We start from the raw sequence: 20,545 nt of genomic DNA, 5'->3' as shown, positions 1-20,545 counted from the left end.
CAGGGTGGAAAATAAGTATTTGGTCACCTCAAACAAGGAAAATCTCTGGCTCTCACAGACCTGTAACGTCTTCTGTAAGAAGCTTTTCTGTCCCCCACTCGTTACCTGTATGAATGGCACCTGTTTGAACTCATCATCTGTATAAAAGACACCTGTCCACAGCCTCAAACAGTCAGACTCCAAACTCCGCCATGGCCAAGACCAAAGAGCTTTCGAAGGACACCAGGAAAAGTATTGTAGACCTGCACCAGACTGGGAAGAGTGAATCTACAATAGGCAAGCAGCTTGGTGTGAAAAAATCAACTGTGGGAGCAATCATCAGAAAATGGAAGACATACAAGACCACTGATAATCTCCCTCGATCTGGGGCTCCACGCAAGATCTCATCCCGTGGGGTCAAAATGATCATGAGAACGATGAGCAAAGATCCCAGAACCACACGGGGGGACCTGGTGAATGACCTGCAGAGAGCTGGGACCAAAGTAACAAAGGTCACCATCAGTAACACACTACAACGGCAGGGAATCAAATCCCGCAGTGCCAGACGTGTTCCGCTGCTGAAGCCAGTGCATGTCCAGGCCCGTCTGAAGTTTGCCAGAGAGCACATGGATGATACAGCAGAGGATTGGGAGAATGTCATGTGGTCAGATGAAACCAAAGTAGAACTTTTTGGTATAAACTCAACTCGTCGTGTTTGGAGGAAGAAGAATACTGAGTTGCATCCCAAGAACACCATACCTACTGTGAAGCATGGGGGTGGAAACATCATGCTATGGGGCTGTTTTTCTGCCAAGGGGACAGGACGACTGATCCGTGTTAAGGACAGAATGAATGGGGCCATGTATCGTGAGATTTTGAGCCAAAACCTCCTTCCATCAGTGAGAACTTTGAAGATGAAACGAGGCTGGGTCTTCCAACATGACAATGATCCAAAACACACCGCCCGGGCAACAAAGGAGTGGCTCCGTAAGAAGCATTTGAAAGTCCTGGAGTGGCCTAGCCAGTCTCCAGACCTCAACCCCATAGAAAATCTGTGGCGGGAGTTGAAAGTCCGTGATGCTCGGCGACAGCCCCAAAACATCACTGCTCTCGAGAAGATCTGCATGGAGGAATGGGCCAAAATACCAGCTACTGTGTGTGCAAACCTGGTAAAGACCTATAGTAAACGTTTGACCTCTGTTATTGCCAACAAAGGTTATGTTACAAAGTATTGAGTTGTATTTTTGTTATTGACCAAATACTTATTTTCCACCCTGATTTACGAATAAATTCTTTACAAATCCTACCATGTGAATTCATGGATTTTTTTTTCACATTCTGTCTCTCACAGTTGAAGTGTACCTCTGGTGCAAATTACTGACCTCTGTCATCATTTTAAGTGGGGGAACTTGCACAATCGGTGGCTGACTAAATACTTTTTTGCCCCACTGTAATGTGAAATGATATGGTTAAATCTCCTACATGCGCATAATTGACTAAACACACGAGTGTTTGGTGTTTAAAAGAAATGGATTTCATTACATTTCACAAATACTGCATAGTACAAGCTATAACGTGTGCAAGCAGCGATTTATCAGGCTAATACACAGGTGGACACATGGGACTGTTGAGGAGAGCTGCTGTAACCTCCACATCAGTCCCAGTCTCTCGCTCTGTGTGCTGTATGTACTATAAAAATGTGAGTGACTTGTCAACGTTTGTGTATAACAGTGTATAACATTAATATGGTGTTTTGGTGGTTACAAGTACCACATACACAGGAACGCCAAACAGACGCTACTACAATGTTTTGAAACTTGCTTTTAGCGAGCGACAGACGTCCTGTTAATCCAATTGTAAGCAAACCCCGCTAATCAATGCTTACTAGTGATGGGATTTCCGGCTCTTTTTAGAGATCCGGCTCTTTCGGTTCGGCTCACTAAAAAGAGCCGGCTCTTTCGGCTCCGAACCGGCTCTTCAGGTTGTTTTGTTGCTTTAATTAATTTATTATTAACAATAATATAAAATTATGCACAAAAGAAATTACTAACATAAAAACAAGTGGTTTTATTTATATATGTTTATATATAAATATATGCGGTGGCCCCTAGAGACAAAACACGTACAAACTCCAAAACACATTTCTAGCATGAACTGAACTTCCAAAGCAGAGCTACTAGATCACTTAAATTACACAATTGAAAGCATGTGTGTATTGTTTGTGTATTTATACACAGGCACTCATATATATATTCAAATAATTTAAAAAAAAGTTCATTTACCTGTTACTACGACACACCAAATCCGGTCGTTGGTACTTGCTGGCTTGTGTAGCCACAAGATAACAAAGGCTCAACACTGCGCCCAGCATCCTGGAGCACTTCTGTTGTCTTTTGTACGTGTTTTGAGTTTTTATGTGCTTCTGAGTTTTTATATGCTTCTGAGTTTTTACGTGCTTCGGAGTTTGTACGTGTTTTTACGTGTTTTGGAGTTTGTACGTGTTTTTACATGTTTTGGAGTTTGTACATGCTTCAGAGTTCGTACGTGATTTGAAGTTTGTATGTGCTTTGTCTCTAGGGGCCACCGTAAATATACTTTTATTTATTCACTTCACATAAAATGTAATAAATAAATCATATAATATAAAAATCAACTATTCACATTTCAAGTTTTAACTATTTAAATTTTCAACTTTTTCCTTTCACAAATTTAAAGTGAAAAGAACACAAAACACTGCAAACCACAACACAATTAAATATAAATTATAATATGAAAACTAAAAGAACATGCACATTCTCTGTCATATGGACCTGCATGAATAAACTTTCTCAATCCTTTATCATCTGCAACCGAAAATAGTTGTGGATGATTACTATACCTTTCTAATGTTGTTGTCCCTGCCTCTCTTTCTCTCTCTCTGGCTCTGTTCCTGTGCTACTGAGTGTAACTACCGCCCCTCCCCCCTCTGCCCAGCGTAAAGCACAAGGCTCGCGTGCAGAGTGAAGCGGAAAAAAAGTGCGAGAGAGAGGCTGAGAGAAAAAAAAAAAACACGTGACGGCTCGCGATAAGGAGCCGGCTCGCGTCGTTCACGTCAAAGAGCCGGCTCTAAGAGCCATTTCGTTCGCGAACGACCCATCACTAATGCTTACAGCTACACCATATGGCACAGTAGCTAGCGTTAGCTCAAGTAGGTAGGTTACAGAGCGCGGATGCTAAAGCAAGTAGGTTAACGTGCAGCTGTCAACGGCAACAACCCGCTCGCACTGGTATCACTAAACCTAGTTTGTCAACTATCGCCAGCAAATCTTCGAGATATAGGGGTGTATCCATGTTTCATTCACTGTAAACACGTGTATGGCCAAAGCACAGAAGAAACTTTTGGCCATACTATTCAATTGGTTTCACTAGCTGTGGTTCCATTATCAGACATGACCCACTCCTGGGTGTGCACTATCGCCAGCTACCACCGCTCCTTCCGCCACTAGCTATTTTTTCGTTTAATATGGGAGCGTTTCGCAAATATCTGTGGATTACAGCGTTTAGGCTGTGTACAATGTCCTACTGCTAAAGTCAAACAACGACCCTAATTTCTTTAAACGTTAAATTGACGGCCGAGGTTTTCTAACTTCGGTTTATACAATCAAGCTGGATTTTACTTTTCAGTCAACTGGACCAGCAAGTATGGGGGCTAGTTTAATCTCCACCACCCTGACAGCTGGTTCTTGTCCGATATTTGATGTCCTACTGTCCAGTAGCTGCTTATGCCTGTGTACCGCCTACTAAAAGCTGACAGTGCACCCAACCTTTTATGCAGATAGCTAGCAAGCGACCGCCTCTGACAAAAATTACCTATAATTATAGAAGAAAAAACGCCTCACCTCATATCGTAAACACCAGAGCATGCGGGCTGTCTGTGGCAGCTTTTCTCGTAGGCCTGCAGCAGATGCACCAGCTGGTACATGAGGAATGAGGCGGATTAGTGACTGCCAAGCAAGTATGTAGCGTCCACAACGGTGCATGGAGAACTTGGGTTACTTGGAAAACTGGTTTGCTTAACATCTTGCACATAGCTTTTGTTTCACTATTATGCACAGAGTAATGCACAGTAATGGAAAACGGGAAAGGTTTAAAGTTGATTACACACTTCTGTACATTATATATAGTGTGAATTTAGGATGACAAATATATTTGCAGCATAGGTTTCAGTTGCAAAACAAGAAATTTTTCCATAAAATATGCAATATTACTGATATTTTTTTCTTATTTTATAATAATAATTTTTTAAAAATTATACATTTATGACAACTTTATTTGAATTCAAGGTTTGGATTCCACTTCTGTAATGATGTAGTCCTTCCAGTTTCCTCACAGTCTCCAACCTCCATCGATGATGTGCTCTGTCCCAGTCACATAGGCTGACTGTGGAGGGCCCAGACAGTTTAAAACCACTGGTAAATTACTTTACTGACAAAAATATCTACAGCTTTCTCTAGGTATGTGTATTCCTATGATACCTACACTCTATTCATACTATTATTATACCTCCTGAATTACATCTGTGCAAGCACTCACCTCATCTGAGGCCAGGTATACGCACAGGTGTGCAACCTCTTCGGCTGTGCACAGCCTGCCAGTTTTCTGTCTTGCCATAAAGTCTTTATAAGCCTGTAAATGAGTTATAATTGGATCATTCATTATCTTCATCATCCAGTCATCATTATTTAACATTGTGTAAATAAAGATAACATATGACACATAGTATATGAATCACGCAGGCATTACTGTCAGGTTGGCGAAAATGTACATCAAAGCCTGCAATACCTGTTCTGGGTCGGGCTGAGCCTGGATCCTACCCCTCAGTGATGGAGTATCAACAGTCCCTACAGAAATAGAAAGAGAGCAAGCCTAATGAAATGTTTATCAAAAGACAAGAGTTAGTTAAGAAATTATGGTCTTTGGCTAAATGAACATTTTTCTATTAATAAGTATCAAATACGATTGGGTTGGACTTGGATGTGATGTATATAAATAATCAAAATAAAAGTATACACAGCATCTTTTTAGACTGGCTCTTAAGCCAGTGTGCCCTAACATGAAACAACCTTCAGCTAAAACACCCCATCAATTTAGTTTAATTTCAAGGACGTTTACAGTATACTTTGAGTATCACTGAGGAAGACTAAAAACACATGGTGATATGGTGATTTGTTGCACTGTGTTCTAACCTTACCAGGACAAACACAGTTACAGCGAATGCCTTGCTCAATGAAATCCGCAGCTATGGACTTGGTGAGCCCAATCACTGCAGCCTTGGAGGTACTATAGACACACCGCTTAACAACGCCTGTGTTGAGGAAACACATCTGTCACTCACACACAGCCATACGCAGGCAAAGAATTTATCTGAGATAAGAGGATTGCAAAGACTGGCCAAACTTCAAAGACATCGTGTCCCTTTAAGTAGGAATAGTTCTACAAGCAACTGCAATAAAAAAAAAAAAAAGATCTGAGGAAGATCGTTTACCTTTTATGCTTGATGCAACAGATGCCATGTTAATAATGTTTCCCGCCTTCTTTGCCAACATCTAGAATGACAAATGGCATATTAACAGAATTGTTTTTGTTGAATCCAGATTAAAACTACACAAACAAAGCAATAAAAAGTGCCGAGATCTGCGCTAAAGGTACAGTTTGGCAGTTTGGTTAGTTTGCAGCTAAAGCAGGATTAGTAGCTGAGCAGTCCTCACCCATCATGTCATGGGTTCACAGTGGTACAGTTAATGCAGCTAATCCAACAACGGATGAGAACAAAATTAAAGGCATATGTCACACTATTATCAGTAGCACCTATTACATTCACGGGATAAATGGTGTTAAGAGTTTGGTGAAGTGGCCAAAAGTCACCTTAGGCAAGAAAGCCTTGCTCATCAGGTACATGCTCCGCACATTGACATTCATTGTGAAGTCCCAGTCATCCTCTTCACAATCCAAGATGGTGCCATGATGCACAAATCTGTGTACGAGCACAGACATTTAGTGGAAAAATAGCCTCATCTAATAACTTTAGACAGCATTAATATGACAATTTGGACAAACAGTGAGACACAAGTGACAATATCTGTACCTAATAACTTAATCAAAACCAGAGTGGTAAACTACTGCCATTTCAAGATAAAACTCAAAGGTGATAATGTAGAAGAAACCTGTTAATAAAATTGAGAAAAGGGGAGAGGGGGTTATGTATGTATGTTATGGGGTTTTGGAAATGTAATTAAGTAGTAAGCAGGAGACAGATGGGTGAATTAGAAAAGTGTAACTTCAATTTTATCTTTTTTTCTCCTTTTGCGGTCACCACAGCAGATCATCCAACTGACATCACATCTTATTCCTAGCTTCCACCTATGTCACACCAACACTGCATGTCCTCCTTGACTTCATCCGAGAACCTCATCTGTGTCTTTTTTCCTCCTTGCTGGCAACATCCTCTGTCCACTGTCCCTCCTCTGCACATCTCCAAACCATCTCAGCCTAGACTTTCTAACTCTGTCTCCAAACCGTTCGACCTGAGCTGTCCCTCTGATGTACTCAGTTCTAATATTACCCATCCTGTTCACTCAAAAATCTGAGCATCTTTATTACCATCTTTTGAACCTTTTCTTTCACTCTTGTTGCTATCCTTCTGTCACAAATTATCCCTGACACTTGTCTCCAGCCACTCCATGCTCCTGCAATCTCTTCTTCACCTCTCTTGTGCACTGTCCATTGGTTTTGATGGTTGAACGCAGGTATTTAAACTGATCTACCTTCACTACCTTCACTTGCATGTTCACCTTTCGACCTGTGTCCATCTAATTCACATGTATTCTGTCTTTAAATAATCATAGTGCACAGTATCTCCTGTCTGACCCCATCTGTCATCCTGTCCATCACCACTGCAAACAAGAAGGGGCTCAGAGCTGATCCCTAATGTAATCCCACCCTTACCCTGAACCCATCTGTCACTCCTACTGCACACCTTACCGCTGTCTCGCTGTCCTCTTACATGTCCTGCACCACCCTCACATACTTCTCTGTCTCTCCTGACTTCCTCATGGTTAAAAAGAATAACTTAACGTTTATTTGAAACTACAAGTAAAATGCACAGTGACTGCTGATTTAGGAATTCTGGTTTTGACATATTTTTTTCAGTTTTCTACTTTAATCTGTTGTCAACAATAACTCACATGAATTTACTTCCAAAAATGGTGCAAATTACAGCTTTATTTGTTTTACTTGATGTGGAACTTCTAAATACCATACATTTTGTTTTTCCAAGAATTATGTAAGGTTTTTGTTTCTTCAGTAAATCAGAGAAATAAAAACTAATTTAAAAAGTACCCAGCAACGTTGAACAGAACATCTACATGGTCATGTTCCTTGGCCAGGGCTTCTACTTGGTCCTTCTTGGTCACGTCCACCACTTTGGTCCTGATCCCTGACACCGAAAACAAAAACAAGGACAGTTTAGATTATACTTGCACTGCTTTTGTCTTCATAACAGCTGGCTTTATTTTAGTGCATGAAATAATTCAAGGTATAGCAGCTTCATTTATCAATCATTTTCACAGTTACACAGCAAAACAATGGTCCTGGCTGCTATCTTCTTCAACATACATCTTTTCCTACTGACCGCTCAATGGCTCTGCAGAAAGCCAGTTAAGAGGGTGAAGTGCTCAGGCGTGAAGAAGAATGTTGCTCATGTCCTATTTATTCAAACTCATTTACTGCAGAGACCAGAATAAATAGAGATATGGTTCTCTTCTCACAGTCTTGAAGAAAAGACAATTAAAACCCATATAAAGCCTTTTACAACTAATATATGATATGCACACCAGAAATGAGATAATCTGTTTTTTTTTTCTTTTTAAAATTACCACAGTGCAATTTCAATTTCTCTAATAGAGATACGTTAAATGGCTCTTGTAGAAAAAACAACTTCACTCTGGGGAAAGCATAGGTGTTATGCATTTATACTAATTAGCTGCTTTGGCCAAAATGAGAGAAATTAGTAGAATGCATGCATTGCTTCTTCCACTTATCTGGTGCCGGTAACCTAAGCAGAGAACCTAGGTCCTAGGCTTTATAGGCTAAAACCTCCTCTCAGTCAGACAATCCCAGAAAACCTCCCTCACGGTGCACCCAGGAGGCATCCTTGTCAGATACCCGAACCATCTCAACTGGCTCCTTTCGATGTGGAGGAACCACGGTTTTAATCTAAGCCCCTCTTGAATAACTGAACTTCCCACCCTATCTCTAAGTACAAGCTATTTCAAAGTAATCAAAATTTTAAAACTTTGCATCAAATAATTAAGTTGTGAAAGAACTTGAATGAAGGGATAGGAGTAAACTGGCATCCCTTTTGCAATGCCTCAAATAGCCAGAAGATGGCAGTCATAGATCAGCAGAGATGAAACTTGCCTTGAATACCATCCAGCTCCTTCAGCTTTTCTCCATTTATGTCTGTGGCTGTGACCTGAGCTCCCTCCTTAGCAAATGCCTACAGTTTAAAAAAAAATAATCAGTGTTCAGTTCCAAGTGGTTCCTCAATGTTCTACATGCTGTGCTATAAAATTTAAGGAAAAATTTGCAATTATGATGATTGGTTATGACACAAAACCGAAAAGAGAAGGACACCGAGCCACAGACACAACTGAGCAGGAATCTAAATTGCTGTACGAATGGACGAGGGCACTCCAACTACAGGGAATAATTCAGATCATCAATACCAATCAATATCTCATTATCAAGCATCTGAAAGCAGACTGTCAATATCCATCCACAGTTCCACAACTCTTCTGAAATCCATTCAACTTCCCATCAATAAGGCAGGTTTTTAAAGTGCAAATGGATTTGCTCAAAAGACCCCTTATAACAGTTGCATCTTTTAACTTTTAGGTTGAATTCCTCCAATAAAAACCCAGTTCACTGTAATACAAGGCACCTTTGCACACTTTAAGATCACTTGGAGGGAACAGATGTAGCGATGGTCCAATCCAGTGTGTGAGATTTTCAAGTGTGTTGTTATCTCTTTGGCAAGAATATCCCTAAAGGACGGTCCTGAACCTTTGCCTCCATTAACTCAGGAATCACTATTACAGCAGTCATTTACAGGACATTAGGTGACATGCTTAAGTGTTTCTATACATAAGGAAGTTGGAAGAAACATGTTTTAAATTACATTAAGAAAAATTACATCACGGGACTTCTTAAAATCTTTAACTCTAAGCAGTATATCCTATATTAGTTAATCTATATTTAATACTTATCAAAATGTAAAGAGCACTGAATAAGTGCAATATTTAACTACTAAATAAACATTTTCTGCTGTGATTTAGAAGCCACTAAATCAGTGAGATGTTAAGAAGAAGATATGAAATGTTTTTACCATTGCTGCAGCACGTCCAATCCCCTGAGCAGCAGCGGACAGAACAATCACTTTCCCATCCAGGCGACCCATAGTTTACCTTTCACTGCTGCTGTGAACAAAACAAACAAAAGATTGGAGAATAACAGCACATTTATTTAGATAAATGCTTTCAGTCTTAATTTAAAAAGGTATATCAAGCATGTTTTTTACACAAATGTACAAATTTCTATACTTTAATTCGTGGTTTTCAGCAGTCCAGACATGCAAAGACATACATTCACTGCTAATCTCTGAAAAGTGTGGTGCAATTTGTAATTTGGTTATATAACTGTGCAATCATTGACCATTGGCAAAATGGTCTTTCGGTAAACTGCAGCATTTGATGGCCTACAGCTAAGAGAGAACTCTTAAGTGACCCCACAAAACCACTTACGAAGAGGACTTGAATTCATTAGAAGCTTGCTGTAGTGTTAGGTTTAGCGCATTCAGTCACTAATAGTGACAAAGTCAGGCATTATAAATATTAATGTAAATTTTATTACTTGGCTCAAAATGATTGTAGCTTATGGTAAAAAGGCCCTATTAACAAATGTGCTTTATCAGTGAGTCTGTCTTCCGCTTCCAGTACCAGCTTAAATTCAGTTCACAGAGTGCTGGTCCTTATTTACAATAATGTCACCCAATTCACCGGACAATTATATCCATGCTCTTTGGTTCTGTCCACCAGTTCAGAAGTTTTGGCGCGAGATATGTGAAGACTTATCAAAGTACCTGAAATATAACATTCCAACTTCCCCCTTAGTGTGTTTGTTGGGCAGCTTAGATAATGTCACTTCAGAAAAGAATATAGCCCATATGATCTTCACTGCCCTATGCATAGCCAAGAAAACTGTCCTCATGAACTGGAAAAATAAAAATAATCTTAATTCTAACCAATATAGAAATTATCTATTAGATTACATTAGTCTTGATACAGCCTCTGCCACCACATCAGATCAATTGCTCTGGGCTCCTTTGATCAGCTCCATCACCTAGTGGGGGTGGAGGGTCATAGTTTGGTCCCGCCTTCACTGTTGTGATTGGTGTGGGGGTAGGGACAGGCTTAGGGCGTCGGGGGGTTCCCCGGAGGCATCTTCCTTGGGGGGCTCAACCCGGGGTAGCGGTCATGTCCAGTTAGGGGCTCTGTTGGCTCTCAGGTGACTGTTTCCTCGTGGCTGCGTGCAGCAAGGCTAGGGGAGGGTCTGTGCTGACGGACGTGGGTTACTGACCTGGTAGCCTGGCTGCCCCTGGGTGGGTCCAGGATGGGCGTGAGGTTCTGGGGGCGCTCAGTCTCTGGGCTGGGGCCCTGGCCGGGCCTCGGGGGCTTGGGTCCTGGTTGGTGTGTTGCCGGGGTTGTGGGCGGGTGCGTGCATGGGGGCCCAGCCCTGGCGCAGGGTGCCGCTGGTGCGTCGAGCCACCTGGGGGGCTCTTCAACTGGTGGGGGAGATTGTCACACCTTGCAGGAGCTTTCCTCTCTTCAGGAACTCTCTCTGCAGGAGGGGGAGATACAGAAGAGGTGGAGGAAGATCTCAGCCTGGGCGTCTATTGTCTTATGTAGTCTGGAAGATGAGTGGATGGTGGGGTGGGTGCAGTTTTTTCTGTGGTGGGGTTGTGTGGACTGTCCCGGGCTCTGTGGGGCCGGGAGGCGCTGCTGCACTGGGCCCCGGTCCGGATGGGCCTGGGCCCCCTTTCCCTGGCGGGTCGCGGAGTATGGGGGTGCCTACTGGGGTCAGCGGGGGAGCTGGCCCCAGGGAGGGGTCACTTGGCCCTCCCTTCTTTCCCTCCCCATCTCCAGCTGCCTCCCTCTTCCCGCTCCACCACAACCACCCACACATGCAGGGCCTTGGAGTAGGGGTGTGTCACCAGGGTGCAGAGGAGGCTACCCCCCCCCCCCCCCCCCGTCCCCTTCTGGCTGCCTCTGCCTCAATTTTATCCCACAACTTAGACATTCACATTACTCACACTCTCATTACACATACATATAGGATCTTGGGGGTGGGCACGATACACGGAATCCAAAGTACCATCAGGGTGTACACCTCACCCCTGGCGTCGTTGCCCACCTCTCAATTTTAAATACACGTAGACATTGAGGGCTAGCAGGAGGGACTATGCGCTTACCTGCTGCTCTCTGGCAGGTAGCTCCATGCCCTCCTGGGTTTTAAATGCACCTTAGAACACACATGCATCAACACTACAATGAGCGGGTGGAGGGAGGTTTGGAGTCTTCTCTCACCCCCATTCTCTGCGGCCTGCTGGAGCGGGGGGGCTAGGAGGAGGAGTTGGCCGTCCGACTGCGGTCTGGGGTGTGGGGCCTCCCTGCTGCTGCGGAGTCGGGGCGGTCTGCCTCTCCCCACCGCAGGGAAAAGGGTAACACCACCTGGGTCTGGGTGCAGTTCCCCCCTCCAGGGGCAAGGGTACCTAGACCCGGTTCGTAGAGTACCTTTGGGGAGTGTGATCGTGTGTACAGCGTCTCTTTATGTCTGTCTCCACGTTGGTTGAGTGTGGAGTAAGTGCATATGAGAGCATGAGGGTGGGAATGGATGTTTGTATCTGTGTGTGCCTGTATGCCTGTCTCTATATGTCAGGCTGGGTATCAGACGCCACCTCTCTGGGGACATCTCAGGCCCTCCAAGGTTTGGAGGCCTATCTCCCCCCACCACCACTTCCCCTGCCAGTGGCGGACTCCCTCAGACATCGGTGCGTTGGAGGTTCTTTGTGTCCGGGGATGGGCGTCCAGGTACACACCGGCTCACTCCTTGGCGGCCGCTTATCGGTAGGGATGGGTATCGTTTAGGTTTTATCCGATACCAGTGCCAAATCGGTACTTTTGGAACGGTGCCGGTGCTCAAACGGTGCTCAAACCGGTGCTTAAAGAATGGAGAACACAAAATTGGTCCAAAAACCTCTCATGTTCAGCTGTTTTTTGTAAAAAGATAACAATGTTAGCCTTTTCTGCAGCTATGGGGCATATATGGTATCACTCATGGCTGGAAGCAGTGCTTAAACAATGGAAAAAACACAAACTTTGTCCAAAAACCTCTCATGTTTAACTGTTTTCCACTTTTTCTTTGGTCATTTTAGCCTTTTTGGCCAGGGTGAAGGGAGTATCTGCCATCAAACAAGAAGACAGCCGCATGTAGCTATGATGATGTTTGCTAGTTCACCTTACATGCATTAATGTAATAACGTGGTTAGCCTACTCAACGTAAATTACACTCGAACAACATGAAGCTACGCACGCAGAAAAGAACGGCTGCTGCTGCATCATCATCCATCATCATTTCTGCTACACTGGCAGGGCTAGGGGCCAGGACTCTCCTCTTCGTGTTTTTGGGGGATGTTGCATAACAGCCAACCCACCCGCAGTAGATGCGCTCGGTGTGAGGTCTCACAGCAAGCTATCAAATACGGCGCATTTCTGGGCTTTTAAAAAAAACGCTATGCATCGCCAGGTGTTTCATCGGATTCGAGGTGTTACTTCCTTTGACAGTATCACAGTATCAGCTTAAAGCACTTGTTGCAGGCTACTGAGTTTGCATATTTTGCTGTGAAGTACAGCCAGACTTTTGACCGCTTCGCCTTGGACATTTTTAATCTGTAGCTCTGCTCTAAAAGAACGTACGTACCTGGACCCGCCTACTATTCTCGGAAACGTAAAATGATTGGCTAGAAGTGTATCACAGCTCAGGAAAAAAAGCACCGAAATAAAGCACCGAAATGTGCGCTGCTTTTCGGTCTGGTTACTACCGTTTATGTTAGAACCGGTCCCATCCCTACTTATCGGGGCCTGGAGCCTGGGGCTCGCTCGGGCCACTTCGGAGGTGGGGTGCCCCCGGCCTCTCGGCCTGGGGCTCGGTCACTCAGGCACAGCTGGCTGCCAGCGGAGCTCACGAGCGCGTCACTGCAACTCCCCCTGGCATCTGCTCCGCGACTGCTGAGTGAGCCCTCATCTGGGACTCTCCTCAGCTCTTCTGGGACAGTGGCGCGGCTGCCCCTCTGTTGGTCTTCCTTGGTCTCTTGTGTTCTGGGGGCCTCTGGATGTCTGGAGTTTTGATCTCCTCCATACCTGCTTCATGCGCTGGAGGACAGGGCTGTGGCCCCCCCACACCCTCTAGCAGATCATTACATGAAGGAACCTTTTAAAAAAACAAGCGTGTCCATGCTCACAGGTGTACACACGGGTGATCACACCCACAAACTACACCCTTTTTGGCTCCTACCTCAAAGCACACTGTGTTCTGTTGATGTTATGTGCTGCACAATAATGTTTAATATTTAGTATTTACTGTCATATTCCCATATATCATTGTGATGTTGTTTATTCTATTACTCTTGTTCTCTTCTGCTTGTTTTCTTTTTTCTTTCTCAACAGGTGATCCAGGTGATCGATAGATGCATTTTTTTTTCCTGCCCATTCTGTTGGTTTTTGTTTTTTGCCCTTCTCCCCCGTCCCTCTTCTCAGCTGTTTCTCTTTCCCTCTTTCTTTCTCCCCTTCTTTCCTCCAGTCAAGTCTGTCCCGTATTCAGCAAGTGAAAATAAAATAAACAATAAAAGGTGAATCAAATGGACCATTATGGCAAGGCTGGGATGGTCAATTTGGTAAAGTAAATCCGTTGGGCATCTTTCTTTGCCTTTAGGCAATAATTCTGATGGCAAAAGAGCCAAACAGGACAGGCAAAAAGACAAAAAAAAAAAAAAAAAAAAATACAATAATGTCACCCAACAAATCAGACAAGATCAGTACCATGAAACTTGTAGTGAAAGTTAGTAATTAGACCAAATATGACGTGACACAGCCCAGAAATAATGCAATATGGCAGTTTCTCAGTCAAGGACTTAAAGATATAGAATAACATACAGGAATCACATCTGTCTATACAAAGTTCAGAGCACAAAAGTTCTTCTTATCATTTCATCAATATTACCAACATGAAGATGATATATTTATGAAGATTATTGTGGGCTCTTTTACGTTAGAATATAAAGCACCACAAAGCAACTGTTGCTGTGATTTTGCTCTATATAATTTAAATTTAATTCACTTGAGTTGTAAAGCATAACTATCTATATTTTATAACTCTCATCTTACTGAACATGTGTACTTACTTACCTCTGAATCTAGAGAACCATTAAACAGACCCCCATTGGGTCCTACCCTCTAAGAATAAGGTGTTTATGAGAGAGTATATGTATATGTAATAGTATAATAAATTGCTTGTTCTTTATAATTGTGACTCCCAAGAAAATTGTCTGAATAGAGTTCAGGTCGTCCTGACTCGGGAAGGCCTGGTTTGAAAATGTTATCTGACCCTATCTCAACCTTGAGCACAGTGCTGCATGTCCCTCAATTAAGTTCAAGTTCAAATTTTATTCGCCACTTGCAGTGGCAGGTTGCCCTGCAGTGGAATGAACCCGCCCCCGACCTTACACACACAACACAGACATCACATGGGGATACAAGTCAGAGAACGGTTGCATTGCAGAAAAACCACTGAAATGTACACTACAATGGGAAAGTACAAGAGGAAAAAAAGAGACCTCTACTCATGCTGGGCTATAGGAGGACAGCATGAGAACAGGAAACAAAAAAACTCCTCTGCACAGAAAGCACATAAATGTCCACAGTACAACATTATAGAGCATGTGACCAGCAACAGGGTTGGGTAGGGGATGAGGAGTAATCCCAGGCAACACAGCAGCCTTCCTGCCACTGCGCCAACTCTCCAGCCCGGGCCCAGACCCGCCTCGTATTCCCAGGAGGCAACAAGCATCGAAGGCTTTGGAAGGGGAGGCGGGCTAGTATACTGACACATGGTTTTTGTCACCCTTAAGAACGGCAACGTGCGCCAAAAGTGACGTCACAACTCTTGGTACCAGTTCCACTCTTTACTTTTGTTTCAACTTTTCGTGCAGGCCTTGTTTTTTGTAACCTGGCGTGCACAAGATGGTCATTGTTGAATACACAAGTTTGCAAGAAGTTCAGAGCTCAGAGATGCCCAGGGTTTACACAGAGCTTAACAACTTGAAAATATTAAACTGTTCTGAGGAAAACTCTGCAATAGCTGTGTTTACTGTTTGGACTTCTCCTTTTGTATTAACAAAAGGAGAACAATAATATAAAATAATCCTCAATAGCAACATCTATAGTTCAAAAGCAGACATTGGTGAGTCCGGTAAACGGGCTCTTGTGAGGTTGCAGTTCATACAAAACACAACCAAAACCTGGCCAAAAACAAGGCTTAAGGTTCTATAGAAGCTGCCAGAACAACTATGCAGTCCTGGTCTGACAAACTAAACCTGACAGCCAGACCTGGTTGTTTGCCTCAATCATGGAGGCCACGAACTATCCCGAAGCCTGGGCATGTACACTTGTCCTCCAGATTTATAATTCAGGCCTGCAGAAGCCAAATTCTGCAGCAGGCCCTGAAAAGTAAGCCAACAAGAGGGAATTCAAAGTCAAAAGTCAAAAGTCAAAGTCAGCTTTATTTGTCGATTCTTCCACATGTACAGGACATACGGAGAATAGAAATTGCGTTACTCTTCAATCCCTAGATAAATAGCAAATGAACATTTAAATATATTTAAATATAAAAGTGATTAAAAAATGCAAGTAAAATAATTAAAAAGTAAAAATTTAAATAAATACAATTTTACATATAACAAGAAAGCTATATAATATACAATATAATGGGTAAGTGACATTGAGTGTAAAGTGTAAAGAATTGATGCACACCAGTCTTGTGGCCAAGGATTAAGCATTGTAGGCCCCGCAGAGCTAATTAACAGTTCCTACAGTGCCTGTAAGGATGGATCCAATCCTAGTTAGCACTTGCCAAAGAATTCTTCATTTATATTTAATTCATAAAGACATGGCACTCCTTCTCTTGTGAGTGGTAACAGTCGATGCTGGGGCCTAACAGTTCTGGAGACTCCTACGTTTTATCAATTTTTCCAGGAGAAGTTTAAAATTTTTGAAAATACTGGGTTTATTACTGAGCTAATACCATTGCCACAGGCAAATGAGGTGTATACCTTTTCAAATGTCCATGGCCTTGGTGAAGCTATAGAACAAAAACACTTCACACCACTCTGGTACCTCCAGGAAAAAAAAATAACTTTTTTCTTTTAAATAACCACAAAATGGCACACCATACCATGTGGGCTGCTGGGCACTGGTGGACTGACCTGTCATAGGGCCAGTTTAGCATTTGAATGAAGATTTCAACCATTCAGTGCAGGATTTCCACATTTTGCACTTCTGCATTGTCTTAAAGCAAACTGTAAAACTTTAACTTACCTATCAGTCTGCTGTTGCTCATTAAGTATTAACTCGTGTGTAAATCCTCACATGAGATAATGAAACACAATGTGACTCAAATGAGAAATGACATTTTAAGCTTCACTGCTTACTGCTTGTGCCTGTTCTCAGTTCATTAGTCTTAGAAACAGTGCAGATTTTCAGTTACTGTGGCCATCTCAGACAAAGAAGAAAAAGTGGCACCAGTACAACTATGGTGAATTTGCAGTGTATCTAAGGATGTGCAGACAGGTATTACTAGAAACCATAATTTCCATAATTCCGTTGTACATGTACAATGGCAATTAAGAGCTATTCTATTCTATTTGATTTTAAACTGAGATAACATTAAGAAAAGATACAAAGGTGAGTGGTATTGCTATAATCTCCTGTCTTCTAAGTAGATTTGGATGGTTTAAAACCCTCTAAATACAGTCCAGAAAATGTAACAATTCAAAGTAGCATTGGACTGTAATCGCTTTTCAAACACGTTAACCTGTAACTGCAGAAATGTCATTGATTCCTATTGTTGCATAACAGATTTTTTTCAAACGTGTGTAACCTACAAAAACGTTACTTGCATCAGCTGCTCAAGCGCGATCAACCACACAGTAATGACTTTGACTGATGAGCATGTGCAGATGCTTTCTGTAGGTTGGACTGTTAGCTAACGTAAAGATTTTAGAAACTCACCCCTCTGCTCAGCTCCGACTTCGACAAGACGCACTCAACGTCAGAGTTCAGCGAGGCTGGACACGTGACACGCAGCTAGAACTCCTGTTGGTTCGAGACCAGGAAGTTCACACGAAGGGGCAGGGTGCAATTTGAGAAGACTAGAAAGCAAGGGAGCACACCAACAAGGCTTTCTACTTTCAGACGTTTTTTTTCACCCTTTAAAAAATTAAAGACATTAAGCTTTGTACGAACTTTTTAAATTGTTAAAATAAGTTCTCTTTTGAGTGTCCAGTATAAGAAAGTACATTTGATACAAATATTTTATTTGTAAGGACCAAGAAAAAAACAATATAAGAAAGAATTTTTCAATTATTCATTTTGAGAGTAAATATGAAATTTCACAACAAAAGTTGAAATAAATAGTATGTAATGCATAATGCACATGACTCACATACTCCTTAAGGTGAAATTATATTTTGAGTTTAATCTTAAAATAGTATTTCAAGTTTATTGTCAAAGTGAACAATAATAATAATAATAAAAAAAAAAGATCACTCTAAACTGTCTTTTTTCTTAATCTAGCCCTTATACTCTGTTATTGTTATTATGAGTTGGAAAATTTCACTGTCTTTGTAAATCATCTTGACTTGTAATTGGAAGGACTTTGGAAGGAAAATGACCTTTGCCCCTCCTTTGTCAGGTCTTTTCAGTGTTTATTGTTAATGGTTAAAGAGCTTAAAAGTAGGATAAATCTGTTGGCATTTTAAGAATGTCAAGATTGTAATTCAAATGAAACATTTGGGGAAAAAACATTTATTCTTGTAAAATAAGAAAATAAACAAATAAATCTTCTATTTGCCTGAAACAGAAGTTGGTTTTCACGATATAATAAGATTTTGAAGGCACTTTCACATGTGACCAAATAAAAAATAACCTCATGCAGACATTCACAAGGGGCGATCGTGGCTCAAGAGTTGGGAGGTCATCTTGTAATCGGAAGGTTGCCGGTTTGAGCCCCGGCTCCGACAGTCTCGGTCGTTGTGTCCTTGGGCAAGACACTTCACCCGTTGCCTACTGGTGGTGGTCAGAGGGCCCAGTGGCGCCAGTGTCCGGCAGCCTCTCCTCTGTCAGTGCGCCCCAGGGCGGCTGTGGCTACAATGTAGCTTGCCATCACCAGGGTGTGAATGGGTGGATGATTGTGTATAGTGTAAAGCGCTTTGGGGTCCTTAGGACCAAGTAAAGCACTATACAAATACAGACCATTTTATTCATATTATTTTTATAAAACGTAGCTTTCATACATATTAAAAGCACAAATTTTCAAATCAGTTTTTCTAGTAATTAAGGCATCAGAAGTGTGGCAAGTCCATCTGGTGACAAAGACCATGCATAACTCAAAGCTCAAAGAACATAACTGCTACCCTCAAGATGAGGCGGATTTCTCAGCTGCTATTTCCAGGGTCATAAATAAATTCTTATTTTACGCTCAAGTGAAGCATATTATTTATTAAATCAAATCTAATTTTCATTTTTATTGGTTCATTCTTGCTCTTTCAAGATACCACACTGTTACACATATTGCATTTTGAGTTCTGGGCTCTCAGCTGAATATGAAAACAGTCTGTCATTGTTCTCCATCATCATATTTCTTTTTAATGTTTTATCAAACTGCTTTATACGTTTTCCTGCATAACATTTATAATTTAGTGGTTCATTGATTGAATGTTTAATTTGAAACTAGTATTCCATCTCATTATTTTCATTTAAGACTGTCTGTTGTAATTTTGATAAACAGAAGACAGTTATGATTCATCATTCCCAATAATAGAAATGCCCAAACTGTTTAAAAACACTGATCAATAACATAATAATAATTTGAAAAGATTGATTAAGTAATGGGCCAGCTCCAAGATAATAATAAGTGCCCCTGGTTACTCATGGATGTGGGAAATTATACCATATACCTAGCTTGTGTTACCTGATTTCTAGTTTATTGTAATACATTACAAACTCTAATAAACATTGTTGTTGTTTTTTGTTTTTTGTTTGTTTGTTTTACCACTGTGGTGTGGTGGTTAACACATGTTAGTGTGAAAGATCCCCAGTTTGAGACAAGGACTCCTGTAGTGCTGGTCCCAAGCCTGGATAAATGGAAGTGTTGCATTTGGTGTAAAATCAGTGCCAAATCTGCGAATTTTATGCAATACTATCATCATATTTTTAAAATAACTGAAGCCATATTATTCATTAGATATTTGTGGACTTTCTTCTTACACTTAATGTTGAGCCACAAAGCATAATCTACAGTATCCACTATTCAGAGCATGCCTGCGATGATTTTCAGTGACATTTAGCATTCAGAGACCATCTCTCCCTCTCTCTCTTTCTCTCTGACAGAGGTGACAAAGTCTTCAAGATATGAAAATCTCACACCTTTCTTCAAAACAAGCTACCCTGGCAGGCCTTAGATGACCAGTGATAGTAAAGGAGGCAGTTGAGTGGACAGTGACAGTTATAAAATTCAGAGTATGGTTCTTACTGGTTACTGAGTTTAGCACATGCCACCATATCACATTAATCCAGGCTTTTTCTTCCAGCTGATTTAAGATTTTACTGATTACTTTCATGAGACATGTGATAGTTTGAAATGTTGTTCCAAAGTCAAAGATTAAAGCTAAAGATGCTCGGGCTCTCTTCCACATGTCCTGTTTTGCTCCCGTTAGCTTCAACCGGCTGCCCCTCCCTGAGCCAGGCTGTGCTGGAGATTTCTTCCTGTGAAAAGGGAGTTTTTTTCCTTCCCACTGTCATCAAAGCGCTTGCTTATAGGAGGTCATCTGATTTGGGGGTTTTTCACTCTGTCTTCCCTGTAAGGGTCTTTACCTCTCAATATAAAGTGCCTTGAGGCAACTATTTGGTGCTATATAAGTAAAACTGAATTGAACTGAATTTTCTATATTATTGCTTAGCTTTGAAATGAGCTTCTTGTTTTATTATTGTCATGTTTTTATTGCTATTTTATTTGTATCACTTTTATTACTTTTAAATGGCATATTTGATATTAATATTTCGCATTATATGAGTACTGGGAACTAAATACAGCATTTTTTGCTTTTTATTGCTGTTGTTATTTTCTTAAAGTTCATGCC

At 41.6% G+C, this 20,545-nt stretch overlaps 1 protein-coding gene across 4 annotated transcripts; it reads right to left on the bottom strand.

Moving 5' to 3' along the window:
- Positions 1 to 4,273: 4,273 nt before the first annotated feature.
- On the bottom strand, positions 4,274 to 17,473 carry bdh2 (3-hydroxybutyrate dehydrogenase, type 2). 4 transcript variants are annotated; one of them, XM_085356964.1, is made up of 11 exons: positions 17,418 to 17,467; positions 10,654 to 10,914; positions 9,404 to 9,494; positions 8,437 to 8,515; positions 7,357 to 7,453; positions 5,884 to 5,992; positions 5,504 to 5,564; positions 5,210 to 5,323; positions 4,801 to 4,859; positions 4,552 to 4,644; positions 4,274 to 4,398 (listed from the first exon to the last, which is right to left on the bottom strand). In XM_085356964.1, the coding sequence occupies exons 3-11, from the start codon at positions 9,473 to 9,475 to the stop codon at positions 4,345 to 4,347; spliced, it is 738 nt and encodes a 245-aa protein (XP_085213090.1). In that variant the 5' UTR covers positions 9,476 to 9,494; positions 10,654 to 10,914; positions 17,418 to 17,467; the 3' UTR covers positions 4,274 to 4,344. The 4 variants fall into 4 exon arrangements, with proteins under 4 accessions (XP_085213090.1, XP_085213091.1, XP_085213089.1 ...); XM_085356965.1 differs by having other exon boundaries at positions 9,404 to 9,491; XM_085356963.1 differs by lacking the exon at positions 10,654 to 10,914 and having other exon boundaries at positions 17,418 to 17,473.
- Positions 17,474 to 20,545: the final 3,072 nt, after the last annotated feature.

Source organism: Diplotaxodon limnothrissa, linkage group LG6 (assembly GCF_057381915.1).
Source record: "Diplotaxodon limnothrissa isolate DT_005_m linkage group LG6, D_limnothrissa_male_GT1.1, whole genome shotgun sequence".
Taxonomy (NCBI): Eukaryota; Metazoa; Chordata; class Actinopteri; order Cichliformes; family Cichlidae; genus Diplotaxodon; species Diplotaxodon limnothrissa.
The sequence above is the reverse complement of the archived record's forward strand: the minus strand, read 5'-3'. Positions and strand labels throughout refer to the sequence as shown.